The sequence below is a fragment of the Perna viridis genome, chromosome 13 (assembly GCF_037379345.1).
Source record: "Perna viridis isolate PV_CMFRI_1.1 ecotype Kerala chromosome 13, ASM3737934v1, whole genome shotgun sequence".
Taxonomy (NCBI): Eukaryota; Metazoa; Mollusca; class Bivalvia; order Mytilida; family Mytilidae; genus Perna; species Perna viridis.
In genome coordinates, this window is record NC_142457.1 from 29123949 (window position 1) to 29145971 (window position 22023).

General features: G+C 33.3%; 1 protein-coding gene across 1 annotated transcript; it reads left to right on the forward strand.

Annotated features, from left to right (window-relative positions):
- The first annotated feature begins 1508 nt into the window (after positions 1–1508).
- Positions 1509–15317, forward strand: LOC148600248 (uncharacterized). The gene is made up of 9 exons (XM_088559528.1): positions 1509–1666; positions 3049–3382; positions 3815–3847; positions 4270–4376; positions 5188–5261; positions 6320–7131; positions 8086–8189; positions 8937–9010; positions 10107–15317. Exons 1-9 carry the CDS (start codon positions 1631–1633, stop codon positions 15181–15183), a joined length of 6651 nt encoding a protein of 2216 aa, XP_088415654.1. The 5' UTR covers positions 1509–1630; the 3' UTR covers positions 15184–15317.
- The last annotated feature ends 6706 nt before the right edge of the window (positions 15318–22023 follow it).

Genomic DNA, 22023 nt, shown 5'->3' on the forward strand with positions numbered 1-22023 from the left:
TATATATCTTGATGATACTTTCCCCGCAAATAATTACTTCCAAAGAGAACTGAAGATGACATGGTCTAATGGTAAAAGTACTCGTACACCTTTTCTTTATTTATATATTTCACTAGAAAGTGACAGCCTTTATACCAAAATTTATGACGAAATAGATAACTTTCACATTCCTAGGTGGTATATATGACGAAATAGATAACTTTCCCATTTCTAGGTGGTATAACTTTCCCATTCCTAGGTGGTATTTACATTTTACAATTGGTTCGTTTTGCTTGTATTTGTAATAAAGTGTCAGATTTTAATGAAAGCAACATGTACTTCGCAGAAGTTCTAAAATTTTCGCCGTTACAAAATTTTGATACACAATCATAGCTCTTGCTGGTTTTGTTCACCAGGATTTTTACGGAAATAGTCTTAAAAGCACAATATTTCAAAGAAAGTCCAATTGAATAATAAATTTATTTGTATATGATACGATTTTCAAATTATTGTCTATTTTGTAAACCTTGTGAACACAAATAAAGATACTCAACCCTTAATTGCATCCTTACGTTAAAAATATGTGAAAGTACTATTGTTAATGGGGAACCAATTTTCGTGCTTTTCGTGGGTAGGTCAAACCACGAAACTTGGTTCACCACGAATAGTAGATTCCCATTGTTGGAAAACTTTAAAACCACGAATCCAAGAATCCACGAACTTGTGTTTCTTCCCTGTTCCACGAAAATTGGTATCCACGAAGTAAAGTACTTTCACAGTAAGTCATTTTCAAGTCCAGCACTACTTCAAATTCTTGATTCAACTAGAATAGTAGTGACCGATTATTTCTAATGCTGGTAGTGATGGTATTGTCATTCTTTAATATATTCTGAGATTGCTTCCAGTAACTGCAATAATTCTGTTAGTGGATATATGGTGTATGTTGAGGTATTCCATAGAGAGAAATTGATGCATTATTGAGCGATTTTTATGATGCGTTTGTCTGTTGTTTCAGTTCATATTTGACCTTACAATAAAAGGGGATGGTTAAGGCCTTATCAAACTAGTGTAACCCACCACAAGCATGCGCCTGTCCAACGTCATAAATGTGTTTTTGTATGGTTTATTACATTTTAGTTTAATTTTTAAGAAATGCTATAGTTCTGTTACCAGACTGGCAATGTACCACTCCGAGTTGACATTTCTAAAACAATATTCAGATACCAGAATCTAATGGAGTTGGTTCTCCCATTTTCACGTCTATAGTAAAAGCCTATTAAAGGTATGAACCACACGAAGTTAACATGCGCTGTTTGATTTTTATTTATTTCACCTCTGAAACACTGATATGTTTCTGTATTGAGTTGGTGCAGTCGAGTATTGTAACATCATCATACAAGCATATGCTATACTGACGGTATGTCATATATCACCTGAAACAAAACTTTAATTAAGCAACTTTCATGTTTTAATTACTGTTATAGGTAAAACACACAGGTATGCGTCACATTATGAGCTGTCATTCATCTTACAACATATAAGTGACAGAAATATGTATAAAACCTGTAAAAATAACGTGTGATGATCTAGTTTGTTGTGTTTTGTATCATAATTTTGTGTATTTTACATTAAATGTGTTTAAGTGGAAATTATGAGTAGTACTGGACTATCTAATTTTGAAGCTGAGGTTAGTTTATATAAAATACATCAAAATTGATATAAATTAAGGTGTGGCATGTTAAAATTTAAATTTGTAATTTGTTTTATATATATATATTTCTCGAATGCGAAGCCAACTATTAACTGTGATAAATATCTCTCAAATAAAAAGTCGGCTTATGTCACATTCATGCCACAAAATGGGAAGTCAACTTTTATCACATGTTGACAAGTCTCCCTTAAATGAGAAGTAAACTATTGCCACTTTCATGCTGATGTATCTCACATAAATGAGAGGTCAAATGTAATCACATGCATGCTGAATCCTCTTTCGTAAAAAAAGCTATTCAACCTCATAAGTAAACATGCATCAAAAGAAACTGGAAAACAGTGGTTTTATCAACATAATTCCTAGAAAATACAGTAGTTCTACCGATTCTATGGCCGATAGAAAAGACAATAAGGACTTAATAATGAAAAAGTACAATACAAATTATAACTGTCTACCATATAGTATATTTGTTGTAACTTTACAAACTTATGATTTGGTTACATTTTTCTTTTAGGTGAAACTAAATAATGTACATTTTATTCATACGAAAGTTTTTAAGTTACTACCATTTTATTATCAGCTTTAGATAGAAAGTTAACTTATGATAAAACTTGTATACTGATAGCGATGTTCTATGGGTAGAAACGCTTAGGGCAAATAAGGTGAGAACACACACTTTTTGATAAGATATAAAAGTACATGGGTATCTATACACTTGTACCACAAGCTTTCATACCAAAAAGGCAGATTGGAATTATTTTTGGGTTTTGGTCTCAACTGTAAACGAATATACACACAATTTTTCTTCTAAATACAAAATAAAACAAAGAGTATTTTAACCATCTTTATTGTTGGAGAAACAGAGTAGTTCAACTTACCGATCATATTAAAAAGAAATCAAGCATGACCAATTATCATAAGATCATAGACCAAACACCAAACAATCCACAAATGAATGAATTGTAGTATACAGCTCTTGAATAATTCAAAATCCAAATCATGCCAAAAACCATGTTGTATCCTAGAAGATTATCTTTAGCATAGAAAAATCCAAATGGCCGTTATCAGTATCATTACCTACATTATCAATTGAGACAACAGTAAAAAAGATCCTTATTATTCATAATATACGCAAAAAAACTTTTTTCAATGAATGTTGTTGACAAAAATTGTCTATACCCATACAATGTTTTCTAACTTACTTTTAAAACGTTTAAATGACATTCATTTTTTGTCTTTGCACATACAATGTATCGTTTCTCTTATAACTAACGACCCGCTTGCAGTTTTTAGATCATTCATGCTATAACATTCCACGTCTCTCTTCAAAAGTCTACATATTGATAGTTACATTGTAGCGACCTAAGCCAAGACCATTAAACCAAAGGGACACCAGCAGCGACGAATCCGCACAGAGCGTACCGTTACAAGTCTATAACAATGTATACGAACCATCCAATCTTTATGGACAATTCCGGTATTACAATGGTAGTCGAGGAGACTTAACAGTTGATCCTGAACCTTCCGAAATTTATTCACATACCACATCTTTTAAGTATGATACTGATGGTGATCCATACGACCTTGGAGATAAATTCAAACGAGGCACCACATGTAGGGTTGTATTATGTGTTATTCTTGTTCTCAGTTTGATTGGTGTCGTTACTGCTGGCGTTGTCTTATCTGTTTTATGTAAGTATAAACGGACAGTTAGCAATAAGCATATCATAACTTAACAAATAGTAAACACTAATTATTTTTAAATTCTGTTATGGATTACACAAAATGTCTTTTTTTTTTTTAATCTAAGGACAATTCTGTCTGTTTGAAATATTATATAAGATATATTCCGGTCCTTTATAAGGACAGACATTTACTATTCAATATCAACGACAAAAATAAAGCAGAGAAAAATGGCATGCCATAACAAGCAACAAAAGGCAGTCTGAGTTGTATATCATCTTTGATGATCTGAAGGAAAGACAAGAGGAATAGACCCAGTATAACGGGTAATTTTAACAAGATTGTCTTATATGAAACACGTATGTATGATTAATTCAATTTAGTTTCTTCTTTATTGTATGTTATCCAACATATTTATAATGAGTTATTTTAACTTTCCAGTGTCCCACAATAACTTCCCGAGAAAAATCTCAAGTAAGTTATAATGTTTTTGTTTTACAATCCCAATAACAGTTATTGTGGGGAAAATTAATATTAAAAACCATATTCATTTCGACAGTATAAAGATTAAACATCAACAGAGACTAGCTTATGGCGCTTTTATACTCAGAGGATGTTTATAGAAAAGCAGAGGACGCTTGCCCTATCGGTAGACTTGGTCCACGCTCCCAGTTGTTAGTGGAATCCGATTTGACCATTTACTTTGGTTGCTTTCTACGTATTATTTTGGTTATTTTATGTACTAATTATATACATCATACCATTAAATTGTGCTTTATTTAAATCTAATCACTGAAATTTTGAAAAAAAACGCAACAAAAGCTATGAAAGGCAAACTTACCGAAAAAAAAATCAAACGTATTTGGGAAAATGTGCTATTTTCATCTAATTTACAGAACAATATGCATCATCAGTTGTTATCAACAATATCACATCAACTCCTGCACTTATACAGACAAACAGTCATCAGTATAGACAACTAGCCAAGACATTTTGTAATGGTGTAAGTAGATATTATAAGTTTATCGCTATTTTGTTTAAAATCAATTTGATCTTGCTGTACGATAATTTTCAATCTCACGCCAGTCGAGTGAGAATGAAAATTATCGCTAGTTTCTATGTCCTCGCGTGACATACAAGCAACAGCATAGGAATATTTGAAGACCCAAATAACCGTCTGTTTGTTTACTGCGTATGAAATAATGGCTAATTTGTGGCTATATTTTCTAGTCTACAATGGAAGATTATTAAATACAGTAACTTACCCGATTAAAATGAATAAATCCCAAAATTATTTAAAAAAATTTAAACGCCATCGTCATAGTTGTGTATCACAGCTGCACAACATACGTGACATCACGTAGCACGTCGCTGAAAAATAGTCCCGATAGGAAATTTTGCAGTGCTTATAAAACTTACATATTTAGGTCGAGCAAAGCCGCTCGACGAGATGAGCATGAGAAACTCCCTCTCCCTGAAAAAAATATTAAATAATCTAATATTATCATAGTCTATCTTATTTTTACTAAATTCGTATATAATGAAAATAATCATAGGAGTTTATTTAACATTTCTTCTAACAACATACGATGTCCCCACTAATAAAGTTAATGCAAATATTTCAGTCAGGACATAGAGAACCTGCCGATATAAAAAGTGTTATTTACGCTTCACAAGTCATAAATAAAAGTAATTAACATTAGAATGCAGTACTTCGATTTTAATTTTTTAATCCGCCTTTGATGTATCTAATAATAATCATTTAAAGGTATTTATGATACTTTCTGTAACTTTATCACTTTTTATACTTTTAGGTCCACGAAATGTTTACTTCATCATTTTCCCCATTTAAAGAAGATTTCAAGAACTGCTTAGTATTGTCAATAAGGTAAAATAGGAATATCGCGTAAATTTTCTCTGAATACACAGTTGATTTATTAAAACATATCTCACAGCAATTAATTAATTTATAATTTTTAAATTGTTTATTGATTCAAATATACAATGGATTATAATTTGGAAAACAAATATAGCATATGTTCTGCGAAATGATATTCCAAAATGATATGTTCAGAAATATTTGGACGTGTTCAAGACTATAAACAATTTCATATTGAATTTACCTGTTTATATCACCGTTTAGAAGATGTCCTTAAAAATCTTAAAAGATGCATTAGCTGTCATTTTAATAATGTTCTTTGTTTCTGTTGAAATATACCTTAACTTGAACTATTTCTACTGATTTGTACTTTACCTGTATAATTTCATTTGAAATCCACAAATAAAATGCATTAAACATGAAGTAGGTGTCTATATATTTATTGTCTTGTAAGACAAAAAATCGACCTAGATAAATTCGTTTGCATGTGACGTCTGGTGACCTTAATCCGCGCATGTGCTGTAAGTGTTGCTTCTTTCATAACAAATTATATTGCAAAGCGAAAGTGGTCATTCAACGGCAAGCAAGACCGACGGACTCAAGCCGTAAAAGAAAAAAAAACTTCGAATATAACGCAAGGATATTTTTGAAATTTACGTATTGTGATATAATGTGGCTTAAATATGGTAATTATTTATTTAAAAACTAACCAAGAAATAGATGAAATGAAACGAAAACAAGACACGTGCTTCCCTGTGAAGCCGTTATTGTTATTTTTTTACCAAGGTTACAGTATTTTTAGCCCAACTGAATGTCCGGTCGGCAATTTTCGGAAGTAATGGCGAACAATAATTAGATCAGAGCTATATCGATCTTCTCTGATTAAAAAAAATGTTTTCACAATATTCTGTAAATATTATCGACATTAATTGCTTCAATTGCATTACTACAAACTTATTTCATTGAATCAGCAAAATTCAGTAGAATCAAAACTGAACAAATTTGGCAGCTAATGCAGCTTTAAAAGTTTAGTAAAATCATTCTATATTTATTACATTTTTTGCCAGCATTGGAAGAAAGGTAAAAATAAAGTTTCAAATCACGAAGACGCTTTATTCAGATGAAGGAACAGCTGAACATTTAGGAATATTAAAATATTTCTTCCAGAGAACAATAGCGGAGACAGGACCTTGGAATTTATTGCGTATGGACGAAACAAGCGTAGAGAACTTTGTTGAAACGCAACCGACAGAGCCTCCGAGAAGTTCAATACTTGACAATGAAACACCATTTTCTAGAAAACAACAACATGATTTACACACTAAAATTATTTTACCTGTGATAGAATTTCGGAATACCGTAGGTGGCGCTTCAAATAAAATGACGGTAGATGATGAAATATTGTCTGATTTCAAACCTCATCCTTCAAGTAAAATGCCTGTCGATAATATAATATTGTCTGATCTCACAGCTCATCCTTTGTATACAACCGACGAGTTATGGCTGCATACTGATATAACGGCGCTCAGTTCTACTAATTCATTAGATTCATATCCTTCAACAGCAGTCATTTCAATATCTGAGTTGCGCGACATGATCCCTTCAGAGACGACGACGTCTTTTATACCTCGTCCAAAAAGTAAGACGTTTTCTCCTTTAATAAATGGATATCATTCAATATATTTACTAACACAATTTGGCACCGATAGAAGAACCTCCCTTACCACGTCGTCATTAGAACCTGCCGAGAGCATGACCACAAATCATATACCACCATCAATCAGTCGTTTCTTAGAAGATGTTAGTGTTTCATTTCAAACAACATCTTTCCCATACCCATCGGTTATAAGAATTGAAGAAAAGAAACCACTTGTCACAAGTAAGATTTGTACCACATTTTTATGTATGTCCGTAGTTATAGTAAAACCAGATAAAATACTGATCATTAATATCAGGAAGGATATTCTTTGTTTTTGCTAAATATCCCATAGAATTTTAATTATTGAATGCATATTTCCGTCAAGGCGTGATTTCAAATTAGGAAAAATAATCAAAAATAGAATGATGATGAATACACCTAGTAAAGGACTTTGCTTGCAGCATCATTTATTTATTGTTTGAAAAATATTTAGATAGCAATGATTTTTTTACTGATACGCATCTATTTTTAGTCTAGTTAAACGAAAACATATTCAGATGAGATCACCTCTTAACTCTCACAAAACTGTCGTAGAACTGTCAGAAGAACGATTTTTGGACAGGTCTAAAGTCAATTCATTAGGATTTCTAGCAGAGCCGGTTGTACTAGTGGAACTGTTCTCGTAGAGCAATTCCTGCCAGAACTGTCAACTGAGCTGACTGTACTAGTAGAAGTGTTTTCGTAGAGCCAGAACTGCCAACAGAGCTGGCTCTACTAGTAGAACTGTTTTCGTAGAGCCAGCCATGTCAGAACTGCCAACAAATCTGGCTCTATAATTGTTCTAAGCCACCTTTAGAACTGTCCTAGAGACGGCTCTTCTGATAGTTCCCCTGAGTGGTTACAACTGATCTGTACTCACATCCAATTTCGAGTTATCCAGGTTAAAATGATATATTATTCGAACTAAGCAAACAAAACCAATACCAAAACAACAAACAGAACACATACCCAGAGATACAATATGAACTAAAAGTAGATTATCAACCTATACCGCACCAAATCTGGAAACATTGACCGTTTTGTCCCGATAGTGCAAATCGCTCCCGTTTTTTGGAACGATTAAACTACTCTGTTAATTATCATACACATTGCTATCTGTAAGCTTCATTTGACGCTACTGGAATTTTTTTTCAGAGACTTTTGAGTCATCAGTTACGATAAATGGTAGATTTCATCAGAGTCTTCTGGACCCAAATAGCCCACAGTTCCTGGCTTTACAATTAGTTTTTTGTTCAGCTGTTTGTATATAATATGTTTAGTATAGTTATTATGAAAATATTTGTCGGTCAATTTAAACATCAATCATGTTTTCCGCCGAAACACACCATAGAGAGAGAGAGAGAGAGAGAGAGAGAGAGAGAGAGGAAACAATACATAATATATGTAACAACAGAACACACCGCAAACGGGGAACAAAACAATACATATTGTAAAGACAAAGTACACCCCAAATGGAGATCAAAACAATTCACACTGTTAAGACAAAACAAACCGCTAACGGGGAACATAATACATATTGTTACGAAAAAAAAACATAACAAAACAAAACATCTGGCTACCAAAAAACACTGTAATCAGAGAACAAAATAATATTTATTGTAACGACAAAACACAACCGCAAACGGAGAACAAAACAATCCATATTGTAAAGACAAAACACACCGCAAACTTGGAAGAAAACATTCATATTGTAACGACAAAACACACGGCAAAAGGGGAACAAAACAATACATATTAGGATCATAATTCAAACACGGCAAACACTATGCATAATTAGTTTATTCATAGTTTAATAATAATAAAAAAAAACAAACAAAAAAAAAAACAAAAACAAAAACAAAAAAAAAAAAAAAAAACAAAAAAGACTGATATTTGATTTAAGTTAATAATAGATCAAAAATGAAAAAAAATGCTAAAAGTAAGATAAAACTTATTAAAGACAAAAATGATTCGCATTAAGTTTTATGTAAACACCCTTTTTTCAGATTAATGACATGCTTACCTCCCCTTCATCGGAGTTTAAAGATAAAGTAAGAGGATGTGAAGTTTTGGAGTTTAGGTAAGCTTGTCAAACTAAGGTTGTGGAGTTATGGTATGCTTGTCAAACATAGCGGATGGAGTTAAGGCAGAGTTAGTGGATGTGTAGTTTTTGAGATTAATTAAGCTTGTCAAATGTGGGTAAGGGGATGTACAGTTTTGGATTATATGTGAGCTTTATACAAAGAGTAATCAAGGGAATCAAAGTCATACCGGAAATCAAAAGACAGGGACAAAGACCACTCATGGAAAACAGACATAAACAACAAAGAACATTAAGTAACTGAAGTGATATATACAAAGTAACAAAAGCAAATGAGCAACTCGGACTCCACTAAAAGACTGGGAGCATGAACCAGGTGCACCGGTAAGGTAAGCGTCCTCTACTTTTCTAGAAAAACAACCACCGAGTTGCTCATAAAAAGTCCGGAGTTGACGAAAGAGGAAAGGAAAACTATGACACGATGAACAAATCAGTTTTCATGGTGCAGACGGATACAAAATGAGATTTTGACGTCAGGTCAGGAAGTATTACAATTTACAGCAATGCCGATAAGTCAGAATGGTCAAAACTAAGGTTTTCCTATTTTCGGCGAGGTCATAGTTGTAATGTGATTCCCCCTATTTTATTTGACTGACTACGAAATAGTCTGTAATGCAAAGGGTTAGACGGAAATTACGACATTGACCTATAAGATATTTCGATATTTTGTTAATGTATTATTTACATCTTATGCATACCCCTTAATCGAGCCTTATCATCTCGCACATAACCACATGTGTGTATAGGGATTGTCGAAGAATTTGATATAAATTATATTGTGTATGTAGTTGACTCAATGATCATATTCATGCCAATGGTATTTTAACTATAAAACAACATTGTAGGACATTCGTTAAATTGAATTAACCGTTAGTTCATAAAGCTGATTATGTGACAATACTAAGTATCTGTTTTATATAAATTTGCGCAATAAGAGTGAATCATGTTAAGAACCGGATATCACTGTAGAGAATCGTAAATGTTGACATGACTACATATGCAGGTTAACTCAATTTATACAACAATGGTCGTCAATACAAACGAAACCTAATTAAGCGATGTTGTTTTATTTCAGCGAAGGTAGTATTGTTATACGATACCGCCTAGGAATTGAAAGCCATGCCGATGAAGACACGTTAGTGTTAGGCGATGCCCTTAGGCATTTCCTACAGTTAATTATTTCTCGGTCAAATACGTGGAATAAATTAGAATTTGACAAAGACAGCATAAGTACATTTATTGAAAATAGCAAATTTGCAATTGATTCTTCCGTGATTTTAACAGAGATCAGCGACAAGATATTTGCTGGAAATGAAATGCCATCGAAAGCATTTCACAATTACGATGTGACTACAAAATCTATAGCTCCATCTTTAAGTTCTTATTTCACAACACATGTCCACATTTCATCTACATATACAAATGCTGATTTAGAAGAACCCTATGCCTACAAAGATAAATCAAGTGTGCCGTCTTATGAATTAAGCTCATCACTTTTGAATGTTTTAACTACAGATTGGAGTATACTCGAGTTTTCTCATTTTAAAGAAACAATCTCCTTGGATACAGTCTCAAACTTGTTTACATCACAGCCAAAGATATCTGGAACAACATCTGAGCTGTCAAAACAGTTTCATCGGAGCATTCCAATCTTTGAAATCTATTCGGATTTTCTAAATACATCTGACATTTATAGAAATAATATTGAAATTTCTTCACCATCAAGTGAAATAATGCCCCGCGATGCCGATGTATCTCCATTAACAGTGGTGATAGTTCAAGAAAGCGAGTTATCGGTTTCTATACCGATATCTGGTACATATGAAGGTGCCGAAATATTATCGACTTCTGTCTTACAATTTTTATCATCTAAGTATACACCTGAGATATTAAACAGCGATTCAGATTCAAACATTATGACAAACAGAGAAGAAACGTCTAGCATGAACTACAGATATGATACTTCAAATCCGCAGTCATCCTCTGACCAACTGAACCAGTTATTTCCTACAGAAAGCGATTTGCGTATCATAAAATATAACATAACTTATTTTTCAAATGACAAATCAACACAACATCATAGACCTAGTCATTTTTATGATAGTTTGCTTATCAGCGATAACACTGATACACTTCATATGACCAGTAAATTGTTATTGCAAACAGAACATATAGATTTCAAGCAAACAGGCTTTCAACGGATCAACACAATGAAAACATCTAATGATATTGATTATGTTAAACCGACAACTACAAAACAAATGGAATTCACGACATACACGTCAAAAGAAATATTTGAATATTTCACTAGTCCTATAATAAATTTAACGAACAAAAATTCTCCAGAGCAATTGGATCAGTTATTGTACACAAACGAGTATAAGTCAATAAGTGGGACATATCAACAGACATTACGATATACTAAAACCTTCAGTGATTTAGATGAACCGACGAAAACAATGTCAAGTCTCATTAAAAGTTCTATTCTGACTGGATCAATGTTATATTTTGATGAGTCTTTAGGAATGGACATGCATCTAATTACGATTACCAATCAGTTAACTAAGTTACCTCCTAAGCAGACGAAAGCATCGTTACAGGGAGAATTCAAATCTTTGCAGTATACTGCATTAGCTCTGTCAACTGAATCTTTACATGACCTCTCCGACCAAACAATGGTACCAACAAAAGCAGAATCATACAAAGAAACATCTTTGCATATTTCACAACAAAATTTGTTTCGTTGGGAAACAGATTCGATCAAACGTTCATTGGTACTGAGAGAAACTGATAGCGCGTTTTATCGAACGTCTTATCAAACACCATCACCACCAAATACTTACCTGGTTTTTCATGATATACCATATCAGAAGTCCCACCAAACCACATTGTTATTGGATGAAACTAGATCATTTAACAATCAAACGTATCCAGAAGTGTCTCAACAAATACAATTAACAGTAGGAAACGAATCATCTCACCCGACAGTGTTATCGAATGGAACGGAATCATTTCTACAAACCAAAGAAGTTTATACATTCGACAAAAATTCTTTTTCTCAAATATCTTACCAATCATCGCCCTCGAATGATAATGAACCGTCCCAACAAACACTGTTACCTAGAATAGCTGGATCATTCAGGAAGGATATGGAAGTATCTTATCAAATGAATCAAGTTCTATCAATATCACAAAAGAGTAAAATACCTTACTTCAGCTTGTTGTCGAAAGAAACTGAACCATTCAGCAAAGGAACGTTTTATCAAACATCTCAAGAAACATTTCCAAGTAAAATTAAATCTACATACAAAACATTGTTACCTAGTGGAATTGAATCATCATTAAACGAACAAACATCGAACCAAATGTTCCAAATTACGATATCCACACAGGGAACTGATACATTTAACGAAGAATTATTTTATAAAACATCGCTAATAAAGGGTAGTGAAACGCCTCACTTAATGTCATCAATACCACACAATAATATACTATATTACCAAACATTAATACCGAGTGAAGTTAAATCATTTTACAAGAACGTGCTTAAACAAATGTATCAACAATCATCATTCCTAACAGATATTGAATCGTCTCATCAAATATCTATATCGCATAAAAATGAGCATTCACTCCGCATCGAAAGTGCCCATAATATGTCTCTACAAACAATGTCAACAGAGGAAGCCGGTTTTATTACCAAAGAAGAGACGTCTTATCAAGCTAACCAATCAATTGAATCAATCACATTTTTGAATAGAACGTCTCAACAGTTATCCATAGAAGTAGCTCAGTTAACAGACGCCTTATTTTCTAGTAGACAAGGTACGGTAATATTTCACCAATATGAAAATCTGAGTACATCCTTCACGCACTTTTCGAAATTCTATCAACACAATGTTCAGTCTTTACTAGAACCCCCCGATATATCATCGAACAACGCAATTGCGCCTCAGCAGAAATTTCATGCAGATATTTATGCATCAGCTAATGAGATAATACCTTACCAAACAAAAACTTTTGTTCGTCAATCCACAGTCACCCGTCCTGAAGGATTTCATCCTAAAGAATTTGTAATATATTCTTCGGGAATGTCACAACACAAGTTTTATTCAAGTTATTCAATAGACATAGCCGTGGAAACAGTAGAACAAAAAAGCAATTTTAATACATTACTTGGGATTTCAACTTCTTCAATTGAAGCATTTGTAAGATCATATGACTTAATTGAATTGATTGATGTATCGACGATGGAAACCAATCATTTATTGCAATCGTATATCAGAACAACGTATATCGAACCAAACATCAATGCAACACTCGGTCATAATACAGCGAATTCTATCGAAACCAGCACACTGTTTACTAAGCAAACTGAACGTAGTTCAATAGAGTCCACACCATTTTTGTCCCAATTATCATCGACAGCGTCTTCACTTAAAAACCAATTAAAAGAAAGGGAGCAGGATTATCACTATACCCAATATGACATACACGCTGTAACTGTAAAGGAAACTACATATGTCACGAATTCCCAAACAAAACACCTAGATTATCAGAGTGAAATGCAACTTAACTTTTCGTCTTCTATTATTACGAACACGTCAAGTTTTGAAAGCTATCCAGCCAGTGAAACGAGAAATCTGCAAAGTATACAGTCTACATCTAAACCTTCAACATTAAATGATCGAAGTTTGTCACAAGAAACCGTTACGACCTCGCCGACTAACAATTCAATATATGTATCAAAAACCAATACCTTCAACATAACGGGTGCAGCTGAGGAAACACATACAACTGACAAGTCACTAGTTCTAACGAAAATTCTGGTATCAAGTGTAATCTACGAAATAAAACCTAAATATATAGATACAAGAACACGTTCGGTTAAATCAAAGCAACAGACAGACTTCCTATACTCAAGCAATACACAAATGACTTTTAGTACATCAAGATTACCTTTAATTAAGATAGACTCTAATGTGTCTGAAACGCCTGCCTATAGCAAATCTCCTGTGGTATCCAGTGCTTCTTTCAAGTCGACAACAACAACAACTGTTTCACCTGAATTAGAACGTGAACAAAATAAGATGTTGTCTAACTCATATTATTGGTCAGGAAAAGCAAATACTATAGAAACCAGAGACGAACCACTCCGAAATTCTGATAAAAGACAGCATATGGATAGGATATCTATTTCTTCAATTCAACTGACACTGAATCAAGAGGAACCTTCAATTCAACCGTCATCAAATCGTGAAGAACCTTTAATTCAGCCGACACCGAATCGTGACGAACCATCGATTCAGTCGCTACTGAATCGTAAAGAACCTTCAATTCAACCGACACTGAGTCGTGAAGAACCTCCAATTCAGCCGTCAATAGATCGTGATGAACCTGTAATGATAAACAGTTTTGAAGTAACACCAACAAGAGAAAACAAAAAAACTATCAGTCTACTACATACATATGCACGACCTAGTATCAGTCACACGAATAATTTAAGTCGAAGGTTTGAAATTACTACTGGTGGACGAGAAATCGGAGAAAGCATCGACGGTACAAATCTCAATAGCCAACATGATACATTGAATAGTATACAGATTCAGTATACTTCAACAATTAAAGAAGCTAATCATCATGATCCCATAAGGTATTTTAGCACAAGTGTTGAAAAAACAAAAGCCAGCAGGGAAGACGTATTCGTAACCCTGCAAGGAAGTATATTAACATTTGAATTGAATCTAATCCGTAGTTCAAATGAGTTCTTCCTTCAATCTAGTTCACAAGATCTTATTACTACATTAGCAGATGATAAATCAACAATCACTACCGACAATTTACCAGACACATCGAATCGTTCGATTGAATCACGCCCTAAAGGATTGGACATTAAAATAACTAGCGCCAGGTCAGGTCACATTAATGACCTGTCTCCAAGCTTTCATATAGGTTATATGGAGGGTCTTAGTTTATCAACTGGTAAAGCAAAATTATCTGGATATTATAATGAGGACGAAAACAAAATATTTTCACAAACCGCTTTTCAGAAAAACATCATTTTGCATTCATTACAAGAAGTTTATGGCGTTCAAAACACTGAAAGTGAAACTGAAATGATTGCATTTCCAAGTATGGTAAAAAGAACTTGATAATTTGTCGTCTCAAATAAATGTTAACAACTAGGTGAATTAAATGATTTATTTGATAAAAACGATTGCAAATACCAAACAAACTGACATACATTTAACAACTGTCTAACTGTTAATAAATCAAATCATACGCCTTTCATTCGCCTATAGACTGGATCTCAAACAAACAGCAGTCTGAATTTGGCGAAAAAATATTTTTAGTATACAAGAGTACCATTCATATATGTATTGCAAATTTCAATACGTCTTACATTTTATTCAAACGAAGGATACGATGCAAATAATAACTCAGATATAAACAGGTACGGAGGTGTACTATATTTCAGAAGCTCGATACATGTACCTCTATTTTCATTTTAAAGAAGGAAAACAAAATATTGTTGTATTAACACAAACAGTAATTAGGAATTTAAAATTCTGATTAATTATTCTTTGACGGAGTAAAGAACTCATCCTTGAGTTTGTTTTGATTAATGATATTTATGTTTACACATTCATTTGCGCATAATTTCACGGACATACAAGGTAACCAGCCAACTTATTCTTAATTTAATGGTAAAAATCTGTTATTGACAGCAATATGATGAAGTCACAGTAATTCCGCTTTTCAATTTCTTTACATGTATTAGATATTTTAGTATTTGACTTGAAAGGCGAGACTGGGTTAGGACTGTGCTGAAGTATAGTGGTTGTTGTTGTTGATTTTTATAATTATCATGTATTCTCATTTTATTCATTAAATTTGAAAGTTTTAAAGTCTCTAATTACGTATGCCATAAAATTAAAACAAAATAAATAAAATAGGGTATAAATGAGATTTTGGTATGATGGTGAGTCACCAAAAGTGTTTCATGTACTTGTTTTACCATTCGAAATTTAATATTCCGTTTAAGATCTTCTGAAACGATTATTATTTTGATTATATTTTCATTGTTTAATTTAGTATAACGTTCAGATTATATCGTATTATATGAAACTTCTGTTCTCTTATATTCTTCATATTTTTTTGTTCGATCCTTTATTAGAAAAATAATGTTTTCTTTTGTTGAGGCTAGGTAAAACAAAAACGTTGTTTTCTTCCAGAGCAATTTTTTTGCTTGACTTTTCCATTCCTTTATCAATGAATTTTAGCCTAAAAATTAATCGTCATATCCTCTGATTTTTCTTTCTAACATTTATGAAAATCATCTTCGACATTCAAAAGTTGTCAGTGAATTAACTCGCTTCTGCGACTTGTCCGTGTCAATATAAATGCCTTAATTAAATAAATCTGTTCCTTCCAAACTGATGCAATACCTCTTATTTATATTTGTGTTTTTTTTTCATTTTGTTCAGATTTAAATACTGAATTGTTGAATTCTGGAATAATTTTGAAAAATGGACTTGGAATAAATTTGTTGTAAACGAAAATAATGAGTATAATTGCTATGTTTCCTGGATTGTTTTAAATGGAAGATTTATTCAGTGTTTTCAACAGAATAATCGTCCAAACCGAACGACCTATAATCAGACTACCTTAAATCAGTCAGAGTTGTGTACATTTTTAATAAGTTCGTTTAAACATTTTTGTAATTTTGCATTGTGAACGTAATAACATGTACAAAATAGAAACTTGTACACTATATATACATCCTAATAATTCATACATTTTCATTTAAAAGATTTATAAATATTTTAAAACAAAGTTAAATCTACTAACTGTGACTCATACGCCAACAATTGTTCATTACTAATAGTGAAACCTATAGAAAATACTTTATGATCAAAGAAAAATTAGGTGCAAATCCTACTCCATATTTAAAATATACTGCATAACAAACTTATTTTCTCCACAGGATACTCTTTTTGGAGGCTCAGGATTCTAGATTTTTCCCTAATATTGCATCAAGAACTGATAGTCATGTATTCACTGACAATACGATAGTTACAGTCTATTATGCATTCAAAATAATTTATTCAATAAGCAGTATCATGAGGCAAAGCTATACACAGGTATTAAACAATAATTTCACAGACGTAATAGTGATTTTTTTTAATATTGCAACTTCCGTCAAAGATGTGGTTTTTAATTGACCGAAAAATACCACATCACACGTCAGTATCTGTAATATACGCCGAGTCCCAACCATTAAGTTAATGTGAGATGCCTAAACTTCCTGCATCAAAACATTCACTGGTATTCCATATTTTGTTTCGAAGTTCAATCCATGAATCAACATCATCTAAAAATATCAAACACAAGGTTTAAAATATTATTGCTGTGTACAGTTTATTTTGGGCATAAACTGCATTAATTTCAGGTTCAGTATTTGATGGTTATGTATTAAGCACATTTACCATTTTTGAAGTAGTGATCGAACATCATTGCAAATACACAATACAGCATCACGCGCAAGCACTCATTTATGTACATTTTTATTTGTTATTTCTTTTTATGAAGATAAGGTATTGCAGAGAATTTGCGGATGAATATATTTGTTGTTATGGATTTAATGAATAATATAAACAGTTTATGGAGAATGCAGCTTTTGTATTTTTTTTCAAAGGGCACATTCGTTCATACCAGTTTTCGGTGTTGTTTTTTGGTGAAATATTAACCAACTGAAAAACCCATTTAGATACTTTTGTGTTATAATGATGATTAAGCCTAGACAAAAAATCTTTCCGAGCTGTTAAAGTTTAACAGTTAAATTAAAGTTTAAAAACAACATCAAAAGTATTTTTTCTATGAAATCTTTAAAAAATTCTTAGAAAAAAGGAATGTTCATGGAATAGCTTTCGTTCCAAGCATACTTACTACATATTTTCAACGTACGAAATATTTTGTCGAAAAATGGCTTGATACAGTTAACTTTCTAACTTGGAATATTTAAGTTGTCAACTCATGTGAGCAATATTTCCTCTAAAACTCTTATGGATGTTGTTGAGGACTATGTAAGAAAATGAATAAAACGAGAACAAGACGACCTTTATTTGCTGGTTATAAATAGGTCAATGAGTGTTTATGCAACGTCAGTTTTCAAAGACCTCGATGTAGCCGAAACATTGTCTAACATACGTAACAAATATATCGTCGTACAGGCAGACAAAAACCACTGTTTTGCCTGCAAGACACATTACTTCCATGCTTATTATTGGAGGAAGAAGGAGAAAACATGTCAGTATTTAGTCCTATACTGCTACCGCAGCACATAAAGAAGAGATAGTGAAAAATCAGATATCCATGCTATCCTCTTTTGGTCTCTATATTAAAGACGATGATTGTGATCTACCGTTCATAAACTTACTTCATAAAACTCCACAAGAATCCATAATAATAAGACTTTATAGCTGTATCGGCAAAATGTACGACCAATCCTCTTTCGAAACTATTAACTGTCATACTCATGTCTGTGAAAGAGGGTATTCAGTCTTACCACGACACAAGTTACTCCCGTAGTGACATCAATTTAATGTGATTTCTAAAAGAATCGAGAGATCTTTCGGAAACCCTCAATGCTAGATTTTTTATCAAAATATAACGACATCAAGACTTCAGATTTTTCAACCCCTTATACTACTTTTCCAAATACCGAATCGAAAACCTTATGAATCGTTGATATTCAAAAAGACGGGACGGTACTTCTAGTTACAAATAAATAGTACTTCGTAAATATTCCTCATAGTTTGTTAAAATGATTCAAAATCATACCTCAAATATACCAAAGAATGTTGTCAAGTTGATTTTTTTGCTGGATTTTTTTTATTGACAACACATTTTTCATGTGTGGTCACTATAGACACCATGAAGTAAGTTTTGACATTCACTCAGAGATCGATGAAAAAGGAAAACTCATGACCATACGATATGACAAACATGATGACTTCTCATTCTGTATTGTCAACTTTTCTTTCATCTGTGGCAACATCCCTCCAGCACCTGCGTATGGAGTTTTAATATCACAATTCATAATTTATGTTAGGGCTGGCCATAGCTACACGGACTTAATCTACAGTGCTAGACTTCTTATAATAAGGCTTCCTGAACATGGTTATATTGCTACAATATTGAAGTCATAAGTACAGAAATTTTATTGTCGTCCTCATGGACTGGTAGATCATTATGAGAAATGCATCTGCACCATTGGGACTGATTTTTTCACCATGTCATAATTTTACTTTCCTATCTCGAACACGACATTTTATGAGCAACTCCAGGGATCTTTCTAGAACAGTAGAAGACGCTTACCCTACCGTTGCACCTGGTTCCCAGTTTTTACTGAGGCCAGGTTACTGATTTTCTTTTGTTTCTGTGTACGTGTTGTATTGGTTATTATTGTTCTTTGTTGTGCGTGTCTGTTTTCCTTTTCTTCATTCTTGGAATATATTCTGTTGATATCTGTTCGAAATGTTATTTCCTTGATTACTTTTTCTAAGGAAATTGTAATTAAATATAGTGATTTTATCCCAGAGGTTGCGGAAACTACGCAGACTTTTTGTATCGCACCAGAACTCTAACAAATAGGCGTCTGGAACAGGGTTATGTTGCTACAAGATTGAAGTTTTCACTACAGAAGTTTTATGGTCGTCATCATGAACTCGTGGATCGTAATGGTGTATCCATCTGCACCATGAAAACTGATTTATTCAACGGGCCAAGGTTATAGCGGTAATCAAAAGAATGTATTCCAGGGACAAAGACCAGACATGGAAAACAGACATACACAACAAAGAACACAAAGTAACTAAAATCATACATACAAAGTAACAAAAGTAAATGAGCAAATCGGAATCCACTAAAATCTAGGAGCATGGACCAGGAGCACCGGTAAGGTAAGCGTCCTTTGCTTTTCTAGAAACACCTACCAAGTTGCTCATAAAAAGTCGTCCGGGGTAGACAAACGAGGAAAGGAAAACTATGACCCGTTGAATAAATCAGTTTTCATGGTGCTGTTGGATACACCATAACGATCCACGAGTTCGTGATGACGACCATAAAACTTCTGTAGTGATGACTTCAATCTTGTAGCAACAAAACCCTGTTCCAGAAGCCTATTTGTTAGAGTTCTAGCGCGATACAAACAGTCTGCGTAGTTTCGGCAAACGATATTCTTTCATTCTGATCAGTGAAGGAATAGGTCAGCAAGTAAAGGAGCACAATTTTTTCCCATTGGAATGCCGATCGTTTGTTGAAAAACACGTCCAGAACACTGGACAAATATGTTGTCGATTAAAAATTCCAGCATTTTGTAAACATCTTCTCTGTATATTTGGAAGATGATTTGGAATTATTTCTTACAAAGTATGAGGAATCTCTACCAAGAACTATATATTTGTATGTAGGTGTACCATCGTTTTCGAATTTTTTAGGATTCACATTGAATTAATACCACTACGGGAGTAACAAGTGTTGTGGTAGGACTGCAGACCCTCTTTGACAGTTGTGAGTATAGAAGTTAAAAGTTTTGAAAGAGGTTTGGTGGTACATTTTGCAGATCCAGCTATGAAACGTTGTTTGTATGGATTCTTGTGAAGTTTAGGAATCCAGTACATAGGCGGCAAATCACAATTATCGTTCTTGGCAGAGAGACCAAAAGAGGATAGCACAGATTTATGGTTTTCCACAATCTCTTCTTTGGAGAGAGTGGTAGCAGTATAGGTCTTATCACTGCTATTATTTTCTACGTCTACCTCTGATAATAAACATTGGATATAAAAAGTTTTGCAGACAAAAACAATGTTGTTTTGGGCTTTGTCTGCTGGTACGACAACATATTTGTCATGTATAGTAGACAATGTTTTTGCTACATCGGGGTCTTTGAAAACTGATGTAGCTGTGGCACTCATTGACCTACTTAAAACTTTCATTCGTTTCAAAATTAAAGACCTCACGGGCTTTAACCACTCTGACAGAGAATCAATGTCTTCTTGTTCTCGTTTTATCCATTTTCTTGCATAGTCCTCGACGGCATCCATAAGAACTTTAAAGTTATAATTCCAATTTATGGAGCGTGGTTCACGGTACTTGGGACCTTTAGAGGGGATATTACGCAGAGATTTGTTTTCGATAATGGTTAAATCTTCCGTAACGACGTGACCAGAAGGACCATATTTGAATGGAGAGGTTTTGCAAGAATAGTCAGGTGGTTTAGCCTTGAAGTCCTCAATCTCGAGGTTCTGCAATAGCCTTTTATAATTGAAAATTTTGGATACGATGGGTGAAGTATAGGAATATGAAATAAATGGTATGGATTAGTCTTTGAAATATGGGGAAATTATGTTGGTAACGTTTTTGTGATGGAGGATGTTAGCCAAATTAATTGCATCTATACCTTTGTTGACAAACGGTAGTGGAAGAAATGATCGTTTTTCTTCATCTTGACTTTTCACACAAACTGGTTTAAAGAGTCTGTGAAAACCAATATCCAAAATGATGGCAACAAGTCTGTATAATGATGAGGTGGGTACAGAAACAGGAGTGTCAAGACTTGTTTTGTAAAGGGAGTGTAGTAGAGTAAGAGGTATAGAATAAAGTTTGGTATCTGGACTTGTTTGCATTAAAAAGCAAATATAAAGAAATTGGTGGTTTATATTTAGCTACTGTGTGTAGCTTATTACAAACATATCGTCATATCTTATCGTACTAATGGTGTTATTTACAAAATACAGCATGTATTTTGTATTTCGAAATTTTGAATTAAAACAGTTACGACCGCTGTTACATACAATAAATATCTTATACGTATTTAAAGAAACATATATTTAATTTTCTTTCCACTTTTGCAATATGGTAACATTGATACTCACTGGCAATATCGTAAAACTACACACATCAACAATCAAATACATGCAGTAGGGAAC

Excerpts from the sequence above, each read along its gene's own strand:
- LOC148600248 (XM_088559528.1), top strand. The coding sequence starts at position 1,631 with ATGAGTAGTACTGGACTATCTAATTTTGAAGCTGAG. Across the intron at positions 1,667-3,048 it reads TATCTAATTTTGAAGCTGAG|CGACCTAAGCCAAGACCATT; the intron begins GTTAGTTTATAT and ends GTTACATTGTAG. Across the intron at positions 5,262-6,319 it reads TGCTTAGTATTGTCAATAAG|CATTGGAAGAAAGGTAAAAA; the intron begins GTAAAATAGGAA and ends ATTTTTTGCCAG.